The sequence below is a fragment of the Vanessa atalanta genome, chromosome 12 (genome assembly GCF_905147765.1).
Source record: "Vanessa atalanta chromosome 12, ilVanAtal1.2, whole genome shotgun sequence".
Lineage (NCBI taxonomy): Eukaryota > Metazoa > Arthropoda > Insecta > Lepidoptera > Nymphalidae > Vanessa > Vanessa atalanta.
This window is the reverse complement of record NC_061882.1, coordinates 12139826-12157361: the sequence shown is the minus strand read 5'-3', so window position 1 is coordinate 12157361 and position 17536 is coordinate 12139826. Positions and strand designations below refer to the sequence as shown.

At 32.5% G+C, this 17536-nt stretch overlaps 1 protein-coding gene across 2 annotated transcripts; it reads right to left on the bottom strand.

Annotated features, from left to right (window-relative positions):
* Positions 1–874: 874 nt before the first annotated feature.
* Positions 875–14175, bottom strand: LOC125067812 (cytochrome P450 6k1-like). Of its 2 annotated transcripts, XM_047676600.1 has the most exons (11): positions 14112–14175; positions 13297–13504; positions 8482–8641; positions 7502–7702; positions 7278–7424; positions 6386–6570; positions 5387–5523; positions 3906–4024; positions 2579–2684; positions 1651–1899; positions 875–1096 (listed from the first exon to the last, which is right to left on the bottom strand). In XM_047676600.1, the coding sequence occupies exons 3-11, from the start codon at positions 8638–8640 to the stop codon at positions 924–926; spliced, it is 1476 nt and encodes a 491-aa protein (XP_047532556.1). In that variant the 5' UTR covers position 8641; positions 13297–13504; positions 14112–14175; the 3' UTR covers positions 875–923. The 2 variants fall into 2 exon arrangements, with proteins under 2 accessions (XP_047532556.1, XP_047532557.1); XM_047676601.1 differs by lacking the exon at positions 13297–13504 and having other exon boundaries at positions 14112–14174.
* Between the last annotated feature and the right edge of the window lie 3361 nt (positions 14176–17536).

Sequence of the window (17536 nt, the reverse complement as noted above, 5' to 3'; positions counted from 1 at the left end):
CGATGATTTCGGGTTCAAACCCAGGCAGGCACCACTGAAATTTCATGTGCTTAATTTGTGTTTATAATTCATCTCGTGCTCGGCGGTGAAGGAAAACATCGTGAGGAAACCTGCATGTATCTAATTTCAACGAAATTCAGTCACATGTGTATTCCGCCAACCCGCATTGGAGCAGCGTGGTGGAAAATGCTCCACACCTTCTCCTCAAACGGAGAGGAGGCCTTTATCCCAGCAGTGGGACATTTACGGGCTGCTTATGTTATGTTACAATATTGGTTTTCTTTAATAATAATTAAAAAACGCTTGAATATTAATCAATTTCAATGTTTCACGACTTACTGATGCATGACGACCACGTTTAATGATAAGAAATAAATCAATCGATAAATTGATACTGTTTTGATAGTTCTTCTTTGGATTGGATTGATCTACGGCTAAATATAGTAAGTAAGTGAGATATTAGCTAATATGTAATATAGCTCTTATACACAATAGTTTAAATCATAATTGTAAAATAAAACTAGAAATCTACATTGTATTTATTACTTTTGGCCATCGTGAGCCAATTTTAGTAGTTGTTCTTGTACCGAATATTTGAGAAATCTATCATAGAGGCTTATTAGCATTGAATATAAAAACTATATCACTTATTTACCGCTAGAAAGCTTCGATTAAGGTGCACGTACTCTGTATGTAGTAACGATCTGTCAAAAATACTCGGTACACCAACTTTGATACTCTGTGATTAGCGGCGCATTGAAGTCGTAGTGAAATTTTTGTGCTTCCTTCAGGGACCCCTAACCATCTAAATGGATGATGGTAAATAGTTACTTTATTCGGCTGCCTTTCTTAAATAAATAAAACAAAGTCAAAATTTATATTCATAACATATTTAATTGAATGCTATAACTATATAGATTGTGTTATTTTCTTGGAATAAATTCGACGTTAAGCGTTTCTCCGGGCAGTAACAACAGTCCACAGTTATCCATCTTAATATCTGCAGGCTTAGGCATGTTCGGACAAGATTTGATCTTGTAATTAAGTAACACCGACGTCAGACCGAATTGTATCGTCATATAAGCAAATCTCTTGCCTGAAATATAAAATAATATATATTTATTAAACGAATTCAGGATAATGATTCTCGTGAATTTACAAAAGAATGAATATGAGAGTATCCATCGTGAAATTCAATATTTCTGGGAATAGAGTGTTTTTGGTAACATTTTTATTTAGTCGTATTTTATTTTGTCTTTTATAATACATAATAGTTTATTAATCAAGGTGTGTGTGTGCGCGCATGTGTGTGCTGATATATTTATCATATCAAATACGAATGGTAAATGTTTCTACTATTTCAGGTAACTAGTTTTGAATCAACTAGAACAAAGGTGATGCTTCTACAAAAAAAATCCAACACGATTAAAATTCACGGTAGATTCAACATGCCTCTCGATCGTGTTTTTTTAAATATATTTTAAAAGGACAGTTAAAAGTTCTCGTAAAAGCTCGCTCAAATTAAGTTTATTTTGATTTTAATATAAATCTATCTATTACAATTTAAACGAGCAATTTAATGTTACTAATTTTATGTCCTTACCTAAATAATTTGTTACAAAAAATGATATGAAAAATATATATTCTTACCAATGCAGCCTCTTGGACCCTCTCCAAATGGTAGGTATGAGTATGGCTCGATCTTAGATCTGTTTTCTGGTAAAAATCTGTCTGGATCAAACTTGTGAGGTTCAGGGAAGTATTCAGGGTCATGATGCATTCCAATACTATTGATATACACAACCGTGCCAGCCTCTATAGTTAACTTATCATCTATGCTGTAGTCTTTCATGGCTACTCTGTCGAGCCAGCCCATTGTTGGATATTTTCGAAGACCTTCTGTGAAAGTTTGGTTAAAAATATGTTTAAAATGGTTTCTTAGTTCTTTCATAATAAATATTCAAACTATGGATATTTTTAAGTTCAATTAAGTGATAATCCATATTTATAAAGTTAGAAGTGCAAATTAAACAATAATATCTTAAATCAATAGATCAGAACCGTCTCAGTAACCCTAAAAGTCTTTTAAATCTGATGACAATCGTTTCGATTAAAAAAAAAGGATTAAAATCAGACAATACGGTCGAATGGGCTAAGATTGAAGCTCTGTTGCAATCCAATAGCAAATGAATGTCCTACTGTTAGGTTAAGGCTTCCTCTCATTTTAAGGAAGAGGACTTAGAGTTGGGTTCATGGATACATACGTTTCCACACTATGTTTTCCTTCATCGCCACCTACGTTGAGAACTAAGATGTTATATACTATATGTCTGTGATTACACTGGCTTAACACGTGTCGTTGATTGTCTGTGCTACCTACTATACAGGGCTCACACAAGCCCATCAAGAAAACATCATAATTTTTTTTAAATATAGCTTAGTTAAGATGGGCAAATGGGCCACCTGATAGAAAGTCACCGCCAACCGTTCCTTAGATTGTCAATGCGATCAGCAATCATCAAGATTGAAGTGTACTGGTTGTCATTGGTAGCTTTAATAGATTTGTTTTAAATGATACCTTTAATAACACAATTGAGGTATGTTAAATTTGAAAGTACGTTAGCATCGAATTTCTCGCTTCCGTTTTGTTGTGCGGCTTCCAATAATTCTTGATATAGTTTATCCTGAAATAAAAGAGAGCAATAAAATTACACAAACATTGTTATTAGCAACCAATGAATAAGAACGAATCCCAAACACATCCCACAGCTGGGCTCCATCACTCAAAGATTGTGCTTATTCCACCACGTTACTCCAGTGTGAGTTGGTGAATATCCATTTGTCACGTGCTAGCTTCTTAAACAGTATTTCCCGTTACTTAAATACCTAAAAACTTGGTGGTGCTGGCCCGGATTTAAAACGGTGTATTGTATGTATGCAATACACCGTAACTACAAAATAACAATTACGTAGGAAGATAACGGAGAGATCAAATAATTCACGGAGACAGAAGAATTATGACAAATCGTTTAAAAAACTTGACCACAATACATTTACACGTAAGGCTATTTGTAAAACATTATGAAGATTCAAAATGATAAATAAAGAATATTTTGATTTTGATTAATAATCTCACAGGACTTATATGTATATATACTTTTTTATAGTATAGAGAGATGGACGAACTAATGGAACACCTGATAGTAAGTGGTTTACAACGCCTATAGTAAAGGCGTTGTAAGAAATACATTGCTAATGTATTTCTTACAATGCCTTTACCACGATTTACTTTGAGAACTAAGATGTTATGCCTCTTGTGCACTTTGTTACACTGGCTCACTCATCCTTCAAACCGGAACACAAAAACTCAAAGTATTGCTTATGAAATTACGTACGTACTTACGTAGAAAATTTGATGTGTGTGATGTACCTACCCAGACTGGCTTGTACAAAGCCAAAGAAAACTACTATTGGAAACATATAAAGCCTTTGTTGTATGACTTTTAATATATCCTCAATTATAAATTTCATACCAAATATTAAAATTGTATTGGGTAAATACTAACAACTCTGAGCGGTACTAACATCAGCGTCCGGACGTCACTTGACCTTAAACGATTTATTTGCAGTCATTAGTCTTTCATTATCTAAAAAGTAATTTTACTCTAATTATCGAGTCTGAGGCGTAACAACGCAAACTAATAAGCATTATATTTAGACTTAGTATTTATTTTTACTTGTAAAAATTAACATCTAAAAATTTTGAAGGCTGAGATTATGGAATCTAAAATTGTTGGAATAAATTATGAGTTCAATTATTAGGTTTGTCTAGCTTGGTATATTGATATCTTTCATAGAGAAGATAAATCTGAAATTGATTACAGATCCGTATAAATTACTTTTACCTGTAATATGGGATTATAAGCCAGCTCGTATGTAATAAACGTCAGAGCAGTCGCTGAAGTTTCAAATCCACCGAGTAAGAAGATAGCTGCTTGAGAAATTATAAGGTCATCTGAATAACCTGAAATCAGAAAAAATAAGAAAAAGCTGTAAAAGTAACATCTTGTAAATGTTCCACTACCAGGCTAAGACCTCCTATCCTACGGCTTGGAACCTACTCTCTCACGGTGCTATAATGCGTAGCTAATCTCATCCTTCAAAGGCATGTTTACCTTCACCGCTGAGTACGAGAGGAATTATAAATCAAAATCACCCAAATCCAACCCAATCAATAAGATTCACGTCTCCTAGCCTCTGAGCCATCACGTCTCGACTGGAAATTACTGTACTATTCCCTAATTCCACGCAACGGTACACATTACCTTCCAAACTATTAAGGTTAGGAGACTTAAATTGTTAGTGAAACAAAATACAATACTTTTTAATGTTGTAATAAAACATCCCTCCTTATAATGGTAAGTAGTTGTTTTCAATAATTCTTATTCTAAAATATCATATAAAACCCTTCTGCCATAATTACTTTAACTTCAATAACATTGGACTTTCATACAAACTCCCATCCTCTATTGTACCCCCTAAAGTGGGTTGATTTCTTAAGCTACATTATTAGTACACCTCCACACTATCTAAAGAGCATACATTTTAAATTTCAAGTTCTTACTTCAGTGAAATAGGTCTTTCATACAAACTTTCAATCCCGAGCTTCGTCAAATCCGTTCTTAGCGAATGTTTATACCCTATTTGGAACCTACCTGCTAAATTTCAAGTTTGTAGGTCTTATAGTTTCTGAGATCTCGTGATTAATCGGTGAGTGGTATTTCGCTTTTTTATATCTAAAACTAGCGACCCACCCGTCTTCGCACGGGTGCAATACTGATACTAAATAGACTACAGAATGTCTTACAACGTTCACTGTTTTTCAGACATTAGATAATACAAACCCTGAATGTCCCCGCGTTTTTAATCTGTAATATCTTCAAAAATATGCATTTAAATTACGCTGATCTATATTACATGCACAATGTATTTAAGGTACTTAATTAGATAAGGATTAATGCTTTATTGCTTAAAATTGCTTCAAAAATTAACGATTATTTCTCGTATAAAGTCAAGGATAAAAAATGGTTATTGTGGGTTATCCCTAAAAGATAGACATATACCATCGGGGACTTTTTACAACACTGTAGTATGTCAAAATCTGTTATGTAATTTTAAAGATTTAAGCATACATAGGGACAGACAGTGGTAATCGAATTTGTTTTATACTATGTATTTAAATATAAAGCCGAAATACCACTACTTATATCTATATAAAAAAATTACGATAAGAACTCATACAGAGATTATTATATCGTAAATATTTCCTTATTTGTGTCTTATAGTCATTCTCCTTCTTAAATAGAAACTTAATCGCATATGTTACCTTCATTTTCTTGTTGGATTCTAATCAAAATTTCAAGTAAATCTTTAGCATCATTTTGATTTGTTTTACGTTCTGTTGTCGCAGCTTTAAATATTTTCTTAAAATATTTTGTTGAAGCTCTTGGAAAGAATTTAAATCTGTAATAATAACAAAACATTATTATATCATTATCTACGTCAATTAATTTTATTTATTTATATTATCAACAAACCAAAACACGCCGATAAGCATTCTAGGTCAGATATTATTCATATGCTATATAATTGTATTTAGAACCGTACTATGACTGACGTTGACGTAATATGATGCTCAGATGATACAACTATTATATATTGATATATTAAATTGGTATTATGTTATGTTAAATTCAGAATTAGTGAGGGACATCAGCTGTATAAGATTGATACAAGACCACATCATATACTGTGTAGTGATGATTACGAGAATCTATTCATTCACATCTTTACAGAGTAACACATTTGGCAATAATAACATTAACCACATTTGATGTAAGTAATAAATATATTCTAAATATTAGAAATTAAATTTCCATCAGATCTTGTTATATTAACCGAAGTTGTATTGTTTTCATAAAACCATTTAACAAATTAACTATTATGTAACTATTCATTTCATAACATAAACGAATACGATTAAATACAATGATATATCTTACGACCCTTTGTATTTTTAAATAACAATATTATTTTAAAACTTAATTTATAGACGAATTATTTACTAAATACATCGACGAGATGAGAATGATTTATTAAATTGATAGAAATTAAAATTTCAAGTGTAACATTTAAATAAAAAACTTTTAAACCAAAATACATAAAATTTATACCAGAAGATGCAACGCGTTTCAGAATGTTTTAGGACATAATATTATTATAGGCAGCTGTTTTAGCTTAGCAGTTTTACCCGTTTTAAGCTTGACGTGACAAACTTTAATTACATGTTCATATAATATAATACATTGATAGAATATTAACCTACCTAAAGAAATCGACTATTTCTGGAAAAAAGAATATGCTACACCACGAAATGCCTCTATAGATGCTGAATGCTGAGAAATCATTTGTGACGTCCCTAAGAGGCCCACCACTCGTGAGGGTCGCGTCGCTTTTAACACCAAACGCCGATGAACCAATTATATCCGTCGTATAATCTACGAACATTTTCTAAAAAATATAAGAAAGAAAATATCATGTTACATATAAGCAAAACAATTTACTTATGTCCTTTTGCCTGGCTTCCTTTTTACTTTAATGGAATTTTTAGTTTCTTTTTTTTTTAAATATATATTTAGGTGAACAGGCAAATAGGCCACCCGATGGCAAGTGGTCACCATCGTTCAAAGACATTGGTGCTCTAATAAATTTTAACCAATGCTTACATCGCCAACGCGTGACCAACTTTGGTAACTAAGATGTCCCTCGTGCTTGTAGTTGCTCTTACGTTTCCAACCGGAACACAACAGTAATAAGTGTTAGTTGTTAATGATTGGAGTTCAAATTAAAAGTGAATTGAAAAGATATGCGCTTCACTCAAGATGGTTTGTGTTGTTATAATTTAATATTGCGTTGAAAGACCAATCGCAGTCGTTGACGTCAGTTTTGCGCTTTGTAGATGGTTAAATGAATGTTTACGCTCGAACACTAAGTTTTGCTGTTTACTGGCAGAATACCAGACCAGGGTAGAACTTACTCAAATGAGCAAAGCCTTACCATTAATACGTATATTTTCTCAACTCCAATGGGATCTAATATTTCGGTTTGACAAAGTATATAACGAAAATACCGATGTTGTTGTAAAATTAATTTTACACGGAAATGCAAATATAAACTGAGAGTATCATTATACTTTAAATTTCAAACAGACTGATTACCTTAAGGTGTATTTTAAAATCGCGATCATTGTGAATCCTTTGAACCAATTCCTCAGCCTTGGTTTGCATCAAATCTTGGAGAATCCTAAGTTTGGCAGTTGTGAACACGCTGCTGAGATGTTTCCGCATGGTGGACCAGATAGGATCCTATTAGAATATTAAAAGCTATGAATATCCAATTAATCAAGCAAAGAAGAATTCAGTTCTAGCGTTATATTACTTACATTTACAGTGAACAAATTAAGTCCTCCAATTGGATCTGTTTCACCGCTGCTTAAGAAGCGATTTCGGAAACTTCCAAAATTTTTGATCAGGATGTCACGCGCAATTTTTGGCGAATTGATGACTATTGCCGGTCTCCAGAATATCCAGATGCCTATGTACGGGCTTTTCAGATGTTGGTTCATACGACGAAACCAAATGCCCTATGAAGAAAGAAAAAAATATCCTTGACCAAAAAATTAATCTAATTTTATTTATTAACGAACACATTCCACGATCGAAAAAAAAAAACCTAAAGAAAAAAGGTGAGGAGGTTTTATTCAAATCAAATCGAATCAATTGTATTTTATTCAAGTTAACACAATCATCACTATGAAAAGTTTCTGAATCGTAAATATTTGAACATTTTTGGAAAACAGCCTTCAGCAAGATGAAACGACAGAAAATTCACATATTTGTTCTTTTCAAATAAACTGATTTACAATGTTGCTATTCACAATTAGTACAGTGTTCAATTAGTCCTGTGATGGAACCTGAGCCTAAATCTTATTATAAAAGGAAGCCAACCACTATCAGTTCACTTTTTGAAGACGAAAACTTAGAGCAACAAGTCTGTCTTTATTTCTTATATTTGTCACTTTTCTGATAAACTTGTATTTTTATTACATATATCATAGGTGGCAAACGAGCAGGGGGCTCACCTGATGGAAAGTGACTACGATTGACAAAGTTAGTACAACCTGGGGGTATTCGATTCTATACCAAAATTCTGCCGAACTCTATACTTTTTTCTATAACTAAGTTGTAAACGAATGTAAATAACAAAATAAATAAGGCATATTATAGTGTATAGGATTATGTAAATTATAGAAGTGCTTGTAAAGTATATTTACACTCTCGCTTTATGAGAAAAAAATAATTGTGCCAATAATATTATTCTAATATATTATGATTACAACATAACAGTAATAGCAGAACTAACAGCATTTTCTTTCTGTATGAAGGTGAGATTGCCCAGTACTGGAACTGGACGGAGATGAGGAACGCCACGGTCCGCCCAGTACCTCTTGATTTTCGACCATTTTAAGTAAAACCAGCACACAAAACACAGTCCAGCACCAAGCAAAAGTTGAAGATTCATGCTGAAACCAAATATTACAATTGTGACTAAATTAACAAGCGAACAGACGCATGTGGTCCGATTGTTCGCACCATGACGATAGACAATCATCCTATTTAATAAACACACGACAACTTTTCCGGTAGATATGTGATTAGCTAATCTTTCCGGCTTCATACGAGTACAATAAGGGCATTTATACAAGTTATTGTTTTTTTTTAACTAGAAAAGTTGAAACTTTCGGCTTTTACGCATTATTATTCAGGTTAAAGAACTTTCATTACTCATAAAGAACCTTACAGTTCACTTGTACAATGAGCAAAACATATAACGTACATACAAAGTTGATATTCCCTTTACATTTTCCCATACAAAAATATTACTATATACTAATAATACTTGCACACACTTTTTTACAATTCGATAAACTATTACATGTATAATTTTACCCCTTTATATAGAACGCTTTCTATTACCGTATTTAGTTCTAGGATTATAAAGATTTATTTTGTGTTTATTTCTTAAGCTGTGTATGAATTTGACGAAGCTGAGTATTTTTTTCATATTTGCATGTTTCTTCATATAGTATGGCTGTGTGTCAGTCTATCGTCATTAAAAAGTACTTTGATAACCTTGTTTTGTGCTATTTCGAGAGGCTTAAGACTAATTTTTGGAGCGCAACCCCAGACTTATATTAGATAGTCAAGGTTTTATTTAACAAGAGCATTGTAAACCGGTTCTTATGTGGTACACAAGAGGCCATTTTGCGCAGTGAACTAATGAGCGTTATATTTTTTTTTACTTTTATAATTTAAGATTTCCATGATAATTTTTCATCTAGAATTAAACCTAAGTATTTCTCCTATTAAAATCTAGAGAGTATATCATTGTTTATGTTATGACACTAGATATTATACTTATTTAGATCTTTTTGAGCGATTTCTACTAATTCTTTTCTATTTCGACCAAAATAAAGAGGCAAGCATCATCAGAATACAAGGAGATATGCCCCGATAAGCCAATTTTATTAACATAATTATATATGTATATTAAAAATAACAAGGACCCAGTAGTGACCCCTGTGGGATCCTCCAGGTAGCACTTCTATAAGGTACCTGAAAATTTTCCTATTTTTATTATTTGTGTTTTTTGGTAAGATATTATTTCGATAAATTAAGGGCTGGTCCAGATATTCCGATGTTACTTAATTTAGCGAGCATTAGTAAGTGACTTATCGTGTCAAATGCTTTTTCCAAGTCAATAAATATTCCTAAGCTTATGTTTTTGTTGTCTATTTATAGACTTATTTTTGTAAAGAGGTCAATTACAGCTGATAAGATACTAAATTTTTCACGATATAATGTCGTTTATATAAAAATACTGGAAATGGACGATAATTTTTTAGGGTCTGTTTTAGAACCAGACTAATTGTAAATTGGTGCAATTTTGGCAATTTTTAAGCTATCAAGAATTGTGCCTATATTGCCATAATTTACTTATACACCGTGTAAGGTATGAGCAATGAGATCTTTTAAACATAAAATAGTTTTAACATAAATACCGTCAATGCCTGATAATTTTTTGTTCAGTGCATGAATCAAAATTAGAAAGTTTAGATTAAGGTTTCCGGTCTATATAAGTGAAAGTGTTATATATTTCGTTTGGGTTGATTACGATGTATTTTACTAGCGAGGTCGGCACCTATACGCGCAAAAGTGCTATTAAACCTACTTTACATTTACATTTCTTTTTTTTTTCAAGTATTTATTTTCCGTTAGTTAAAGCTATCTAAATAGTTTTGTTATCAGCTAATATTTAATCATAGGAAAAGGATAAGGGAAGGTAGGGAACATCACATTATAGGCTTATTTTAATTTTTAGTCTCATCATAAATTGAGCTTATATATTTATTTAAGTATATCCATAAGTAGTGAACTCTATCGTCTCGTAATTCCTCTGGAACATAATACTGAAGACTTTCGTGAATATAAATCGATACTCCGCCTTTTTTAGTTGAGCGATAATAATTATGTATGTGCGAATAGTTAGGCAATCAGTATGAATTTGCATCCTTTTCATTTTTGATCCAGGTTTCAGTTAAATAATCAAGTATGTTACTCAGTATACATTAAGCTCTTCCATCATCAGCTCTTTCTCATTTCGAATTTACAAATGCTGCGTATATTAGCATAGAAATATAAAATTTATGAAGTGGGTGTGTTGCATATGTCACAGTAATTTATTTATTATTTTAGGTATAGGTTATGTACTCTATAGCCAATTTTTTTCACCGTTCTTTTCACGAAGTGACAGTTCGTCTATAAGGGACTGCGTGTACTTTATTTGCGCAGGCGTCTGATCAGAACTAGCAAATATAACTGTTATTAAGATTACGTTTAAACATACTTTAAGGTTACGTTTTTTTTCTGAAAAACAATAATATATAGTTATTGTCGTTCCGATCGCTCTTCTAACTCGTAGACAGCGTTTTCATTAACAAGCGGTAGCGATTTTGGTATAGGTTGACTACAGTTCGATTGTACACGATGTGTTGTGACCTGGCTTTGTAGTTACTGTAAATCGGTTTCAAGATCTTTAATACGATTTTGCATTTGAGTTTGGGATTGTTTTAGTTCAGTGATCTCAGTACGTACAGCTGTGTTTTCTTGTAAAATAATTTCATTTGCTGTCTTTATTGATTGCTTTTGTGATTGTCTTAATATGTTTTAATTCAGTTTCTATTAGTTGTACTAATTTTTATTTTGAGTATCAGTGACTTTACGAAATTCCGAAAACTCGGCTTTTATATTTATATCTACATCTTGTAATATATTCTTTTCCTAGAGTTTATAATAGTTATTTCCCTAGAAACAGATGTTAAATCAAGAGTTGATCCGCCTCCGCGTCCTCTATCGTGAATCGGTGAACGCTGTACGCTCATTATTAATAAACAAAGTGATTAGCAACTGCACGCTTAGCGCTTTGTACAAGTTAATTAAAAATACGTATTTATCTTTTTTTACCCGCGGGATGAGGAGAGCTGGATCGTCCGCCTAAGGCATTTCGTATGATTATTTCGTTCCTCTTCACACGTGCATCTTAACCAATGATTTGTTCAAACCCAGGCGGCACCACTGAATTTTCATGTGCTTCATTTGTGTATATAATTCATCTCGTGCTCGGCGGTCAAGGAAAACATCGTGAGGAAACCTGCATGTGTCTAATTTCAACGTAATTCTGCCACATGTGTATTCCACCAACCCGCATTGGAGCAGCGTGGTGGAATATGCTCCAAACCTTCTCCTCAAACGGAGAGAAGGCCTTAGCCCAGCAGTGGGAAATTTACAGGCTGCTAATGTAATGTAATGTAATTTCGTTCCTTAGTCCCACAATAGTCACTATGTCAATTTCGTAAGTCGAACTTTTGGTACGAGAATATTCGGCATACTTCCAATTGCACTATCTTTTTAATTTTATTAAAATTTTAAGTGTTGTAGTTTATTATTAACTACCTAGCAGGTTCCCGAGACTCCGTTGGTTTGGTTTGTTCAAAAGTAGGGGTGTTATATGATTGACATAATATATTTGTATCTTTACGTCTGTCGTGGCATTTTAGTTTCCAAATGGATGGACGGATTATGTTTTTTTTTTATAGATGACTTATTTGAGTGCTTTAAATTTATAACATAATATTGTAATATTAAAAAGTTTTAATGTATTGTGTCTAACTGCATAATAAAATTACACGATATTACACGTAGTGCCGTTGGGGATTTTAGCATAGATTTTTTTGCATTTGCGAACACGCAACCAGAAACAAACGCTGTTATGTTATGTATATGTTACCCCTAAGTTACAATACCTCAGAGAACATCAGTGTGGTAACAAACGAACAGACAAAAAATCTAAAAATCATATTTATGTGATCTTCCATGTACAGATTTCTATCAGTTACGACTTTAATATATGTATAGACAAATAAAACTAACATTATGAATTTACATATTATATAGCACGTATAGATAATAATAGATTACATATAAATCTAGTGTTTTTCCATCAACGTCGAGTTGTTTTATTTTTATTATTTATCAAGAGTTAGACGAGAACGAACCTCAACTATTCGCAAGGTTAAAGCGGATCTGTGTAGATAACAGTTTAAATAAAACAGATTACACATACAATTATTAAAATAACAAAATGTATTAAATATTAATATTTTGAATATTATAATAAAAACTATGTTGTAGTACTTTTCGCATAGGTAGGCTGGCAATTGGCAACCCGAGTGTAACCACTGCTTATAAACATTGGGTATATACGGGAATTGAGATTTATGTCCCTTGTCATGTTAATAGGTACGTATTACGTTAATATTCTTTATTGTACATAAAATAGTGAAATCTTTGGAATAATCAAAAAAAAAGAAAGGAATAATACTATAAATAAAAACAAAATATATACAAATATTTGATGTGTTTTAATTAGCCATCTCTTCCAGACAACCTAATCTGAGAGAGATTTTTAAAAACATTATCTGGGTAGGTGTTGCCGCCATAAACTTACATACAAATATTTATACACCAATAGCTTAATACATAATATTATATTGTAAAACTATTAATTAAATAATAAATATTTTAAGACTTATGCCTGTAGCTAGACTAGCGCACCCACCCTTCGGACCGTAAGACAACAATCCTGAGTGTATTGTGTTTACAATGCTTGGCGGTAATTATGTTGTGGATGGGCTTGTACGAAGTCAATTACTTTTTGAATAACGCCTGATAGATTAAACCGAATAGAATACCGCGAGGCCAAGCACCATGACGTTCTCTTATGCGATCCTCATGCGACCCTCGCGCGGCCTCTCCGGCGCCTCTTTCTATTCGAAAAGACGAATAATAAATCGGTAGACATTATTGAGTTAATTAAGAAAATATATGTATTATAATCACGAAGCTTTTTGTTTTTACGTATTTAATTTAATATTATTTAATTAGTAAGTATTAATTCTTTCAATAATGATCAATTTCGATGTTTCACGTGCCTCACCTTAAGGAACCGTATGATTTATCCACGTAACTATACCCTTGTAAACACATATTACGTAGAACACCACATTTCGGTTGATATATTTATTAACAGATAGGCGTATATTGTAAGTAAGAGCCTATATATTTATCTAACCATATAAATGATGTCCACATAACTTGTATTTTTGTGTTTTATTGAAATATATAACTTGTTAATATTTTAACTAAACAATTAAACACTTGATAATAACAACTTCGAACAAGAATATGTTTTTTTTTAAATATTTTCTCGCTCTTATATCCATAGTAGGTTTTTAATTTTTAACAATTTTTACAGTAAATAAATTCATAGTGTTTTATAATAATTATCACTTTAATTTTTTTTTTGTAAGTATTTATAAGATTTTTTTTTATAATATTCAATCAGTAACTATTTCAATGCATTTCTTGGCTCACCTGCTTCGTAACGTCGCGTTATCAACGAGTAATATCTGTACGTACAGTTGGGCTTAAAACCGGTATCGGACTGTTTCAAAGTATATATGTACACTAAATTTGTTGTCCGTCGTTGGAGGCGCTGCGTCCACTTACAGCTCTAGTGACGCTAACTACGGCGATATTTTTTAAAGAAATGTCTTTGAAAATGGAATTCTAAATATCATTTAAATATCGTAAACATATTATGAAATGAAGTTAAAGTGATAGTTTTTTTTTTTTTTTTTAGTATATTCAACAAAAAGACCAAAAATGTTGAGCACAAAATTGTCTACGGATTTAATTACGCACTCCCTTATGCAATCGACGGCTATCTTTATATGTGTGGCAACGCTTAGCTAACAGTGGAATGTAATATATAGTTCAATGATAACTTTATATATGTACACAATTAAAATTTCCTCTAAAAGTTGAAATACAAGTTTTACAAGCTTAAGAACTTTATAGTAGACAAGATGAGGGTCACATAAGATCTCGTATTTGACATTTTACATACCGCTGTCTAGTAATAGATATTTTTATTATAACTCAAATTACGTCTTCTCTATTAAACTTAAATTTTATACAAATTTGAGACAATTAATTTACTTGGTTGTATTGTGTAAACAAATCAAGGTAGGAAACACCCATCAAATATAAGCAGTCAAACAGTGTTCTTGTGGTCTGGTGAGTGAGTATAACCGCAGACACAAATGATGCAACATCTTGGCTCCCAAAGTTGGTGGTGCCTTGGAGGGAATGGTTCATATATCCTACATTAGCAGCCTGTACATTTTCCCACTGCTAGGCTAAAGGCCTCCTCTCCGTTTGAGGAGAAGGTTTGGAGCATATTCCACCACGCTGCTCCAATGCGGGTTGGCGGAATACACATGTGGCAGAATTTCGTTGAAATTAGACACATTTCCTCACGACGTTTTCCTTCACCGCCGAGCACGAGATGAATTATAAATACAAATTAAGCACATGAAAATTCAGTGGTGCCTGCCTGGGTTTGAACCCAAAATCATCGGTTAAGATGCACGCGTTCTAACCACTGGGCCATCTCGGCTCTCATATATCCTACGTCAATAATTAATTTAAATGTCTATCAGCGATGGTCATCAACTGCAACAACTCACTTACTATAAGGTGACCTACTTGCTCGTTCGCTTATAATATAAATAATAATAATATCAATGATATAATAGTCAGTAGATTATAATAAATAAAAAAATATGTAATCTGGAAATGAGCCAATAGATACAGTAGCAAGAATTATTAAAATCGACTAAATAACCTTGAAGTTAATCGTACCCGAAGTACAAAGTACTTGTGATTGTATCTTATAATATTTACATTCAATAAATATTTATTTATTTATGCTGATGTTAGCTTATATACTTAGTACTTCATGTACTTAACTTAGTTACTTTAGGATTACGTACTGATTGTTAAACATTCACCTGCGACGTAATAATCTCATCTCTCACCCACTCATCAGATATTCGATATTCACCAAGCAGCAATACTCAGTATTCTTGTGTTCCGGTTTGAAGGGTGAGTGAGCCAGTGTAACTACTGGCACAAGGGACATAACATCTTAGTTCCCGAGGTTGCTGGTGTATTGGTGTTGTAAGGAATGGTTAAAGTTTCTTACAGGGGCATTTGCTATGGGCGGTAGTGGCCACTTACCATCAGGTGACCTATTTGATCGTCCGCCTTCCGATATCATAAAATAAAATATAGATTCGACGTTGCATTTGATAAAGGTCGAGTCAGTTTATATACCATAATGCTCGATTATTATCTTTCGCTGATGTAATGTTACAAAATTGTAACATTCGGTGCAAGAGAAAAGTAAAATTAAATACCTACTTGCACTATTTTCTCTGAAATTAATGGATACCATACTATCGAACATAACTGTAAAATAAAACAAGGCCCTTATATTCTCATGGTCATTTAACTCTATATATATAAATAACATTTATTTATTTATTTATATTCGATATTGCTTTCGATTTTGCTGATTATTTCAAATAACTCTTTTTATTATAAAATATATTGGAAACAAAGGAAGATATTTAAATTTTTATTTTATTTCAAGTTAAGATTTACTTGTACGATCGAACTACGGTCATTTTCTTACTTTCACCGAATGTTCGGCTGAATTTTGTATTCGGTCCAATCCACATTCGGCCCATCTAACATTAATATTATATACCTAAACTTTGCTTTGATTTTATATTTATTGATTTAGACGTAACATGTATCAGTATACATTAGTAGATAAATAATTAAAGTTATTCCTAATGTATTAATTTTAGTAAAATTTAACTTTATACATCGTTCTATTTACTGTGAAACTCGGATTAATTTTATCACGTTTGGCTCAGAACTGCGCTAATCATAAAAACCATTGATAGTATAAAAACTGTTTTAAACAAAAATTGTACGGTATTTTAGTAAAAATAAATAGAGAGAAATCGAGTTATTTAAGAAAAACAGATTTTTGTAACCTTTCTTTCATCTTGAATATCTTAAAATACGAACACGACATTTTATGAGATTTCTGACACAACTTTGATCGAAGTCTACTGAGAATTTCTTGATAGTAAAACCCAATAAAGAGTTAATTGGCCTGAACTTAGATACGAGAACGTACCTGATGAAGCTGTACCTAGCAACAAGACCCACGAGGCTGTGTGGGTGTGCTGTGGATTGAAGGATAAATATCATAAAACATTACACTATTTAAATTGGTACATAAATATAATATACTGCTAATTTATTTGTTTATCAAATCAAATCAAACCAAAATATACTTTATTCAAGTAGGCTTTTAAATCGTCAAAGCAAGCACTTTTGAATCGTCATTTAACAAACTATATTAAGTAAAGCTACCACCGGTTCGGAATGTAGATTCTACAGAGAAGAACCGGCAAGTTACTCTTTATCAACATCTAAAAATACAGTCATGTTAGTTTAATACAATTATATATGTGTGTTATGTCTCCTGCCTGGAAGTTAACTAGCATTAAATCCACGCTTTTTATCATCTATATAATCTTGTATCGAATAATATGCCTTCTTTACCAATGTATTTTATACAAATTTGAATTTATGAAACGGCAAAGTTAAAAAAGTTTAGATTTACACTAACCAAAGGATGCAAGCTAAAACGTGTTTCGGTATGGCTAACATTTTCAGTAATAGCTAATTCAACCATTAAAAAAATATCCATACTATGATCAATGAGAAAATCTCCTAGCCGAGAAGTAAGAAATAAAAGATAATGCTCAACACACGTGCGCGGGAGACTGCGGTCGCGCGAATGTGTCACAATTTGCAGTGGACGTGACGAGTCGGTAGGTCGGGCGCGTGACGGTAAGTAGCACAGACAGATG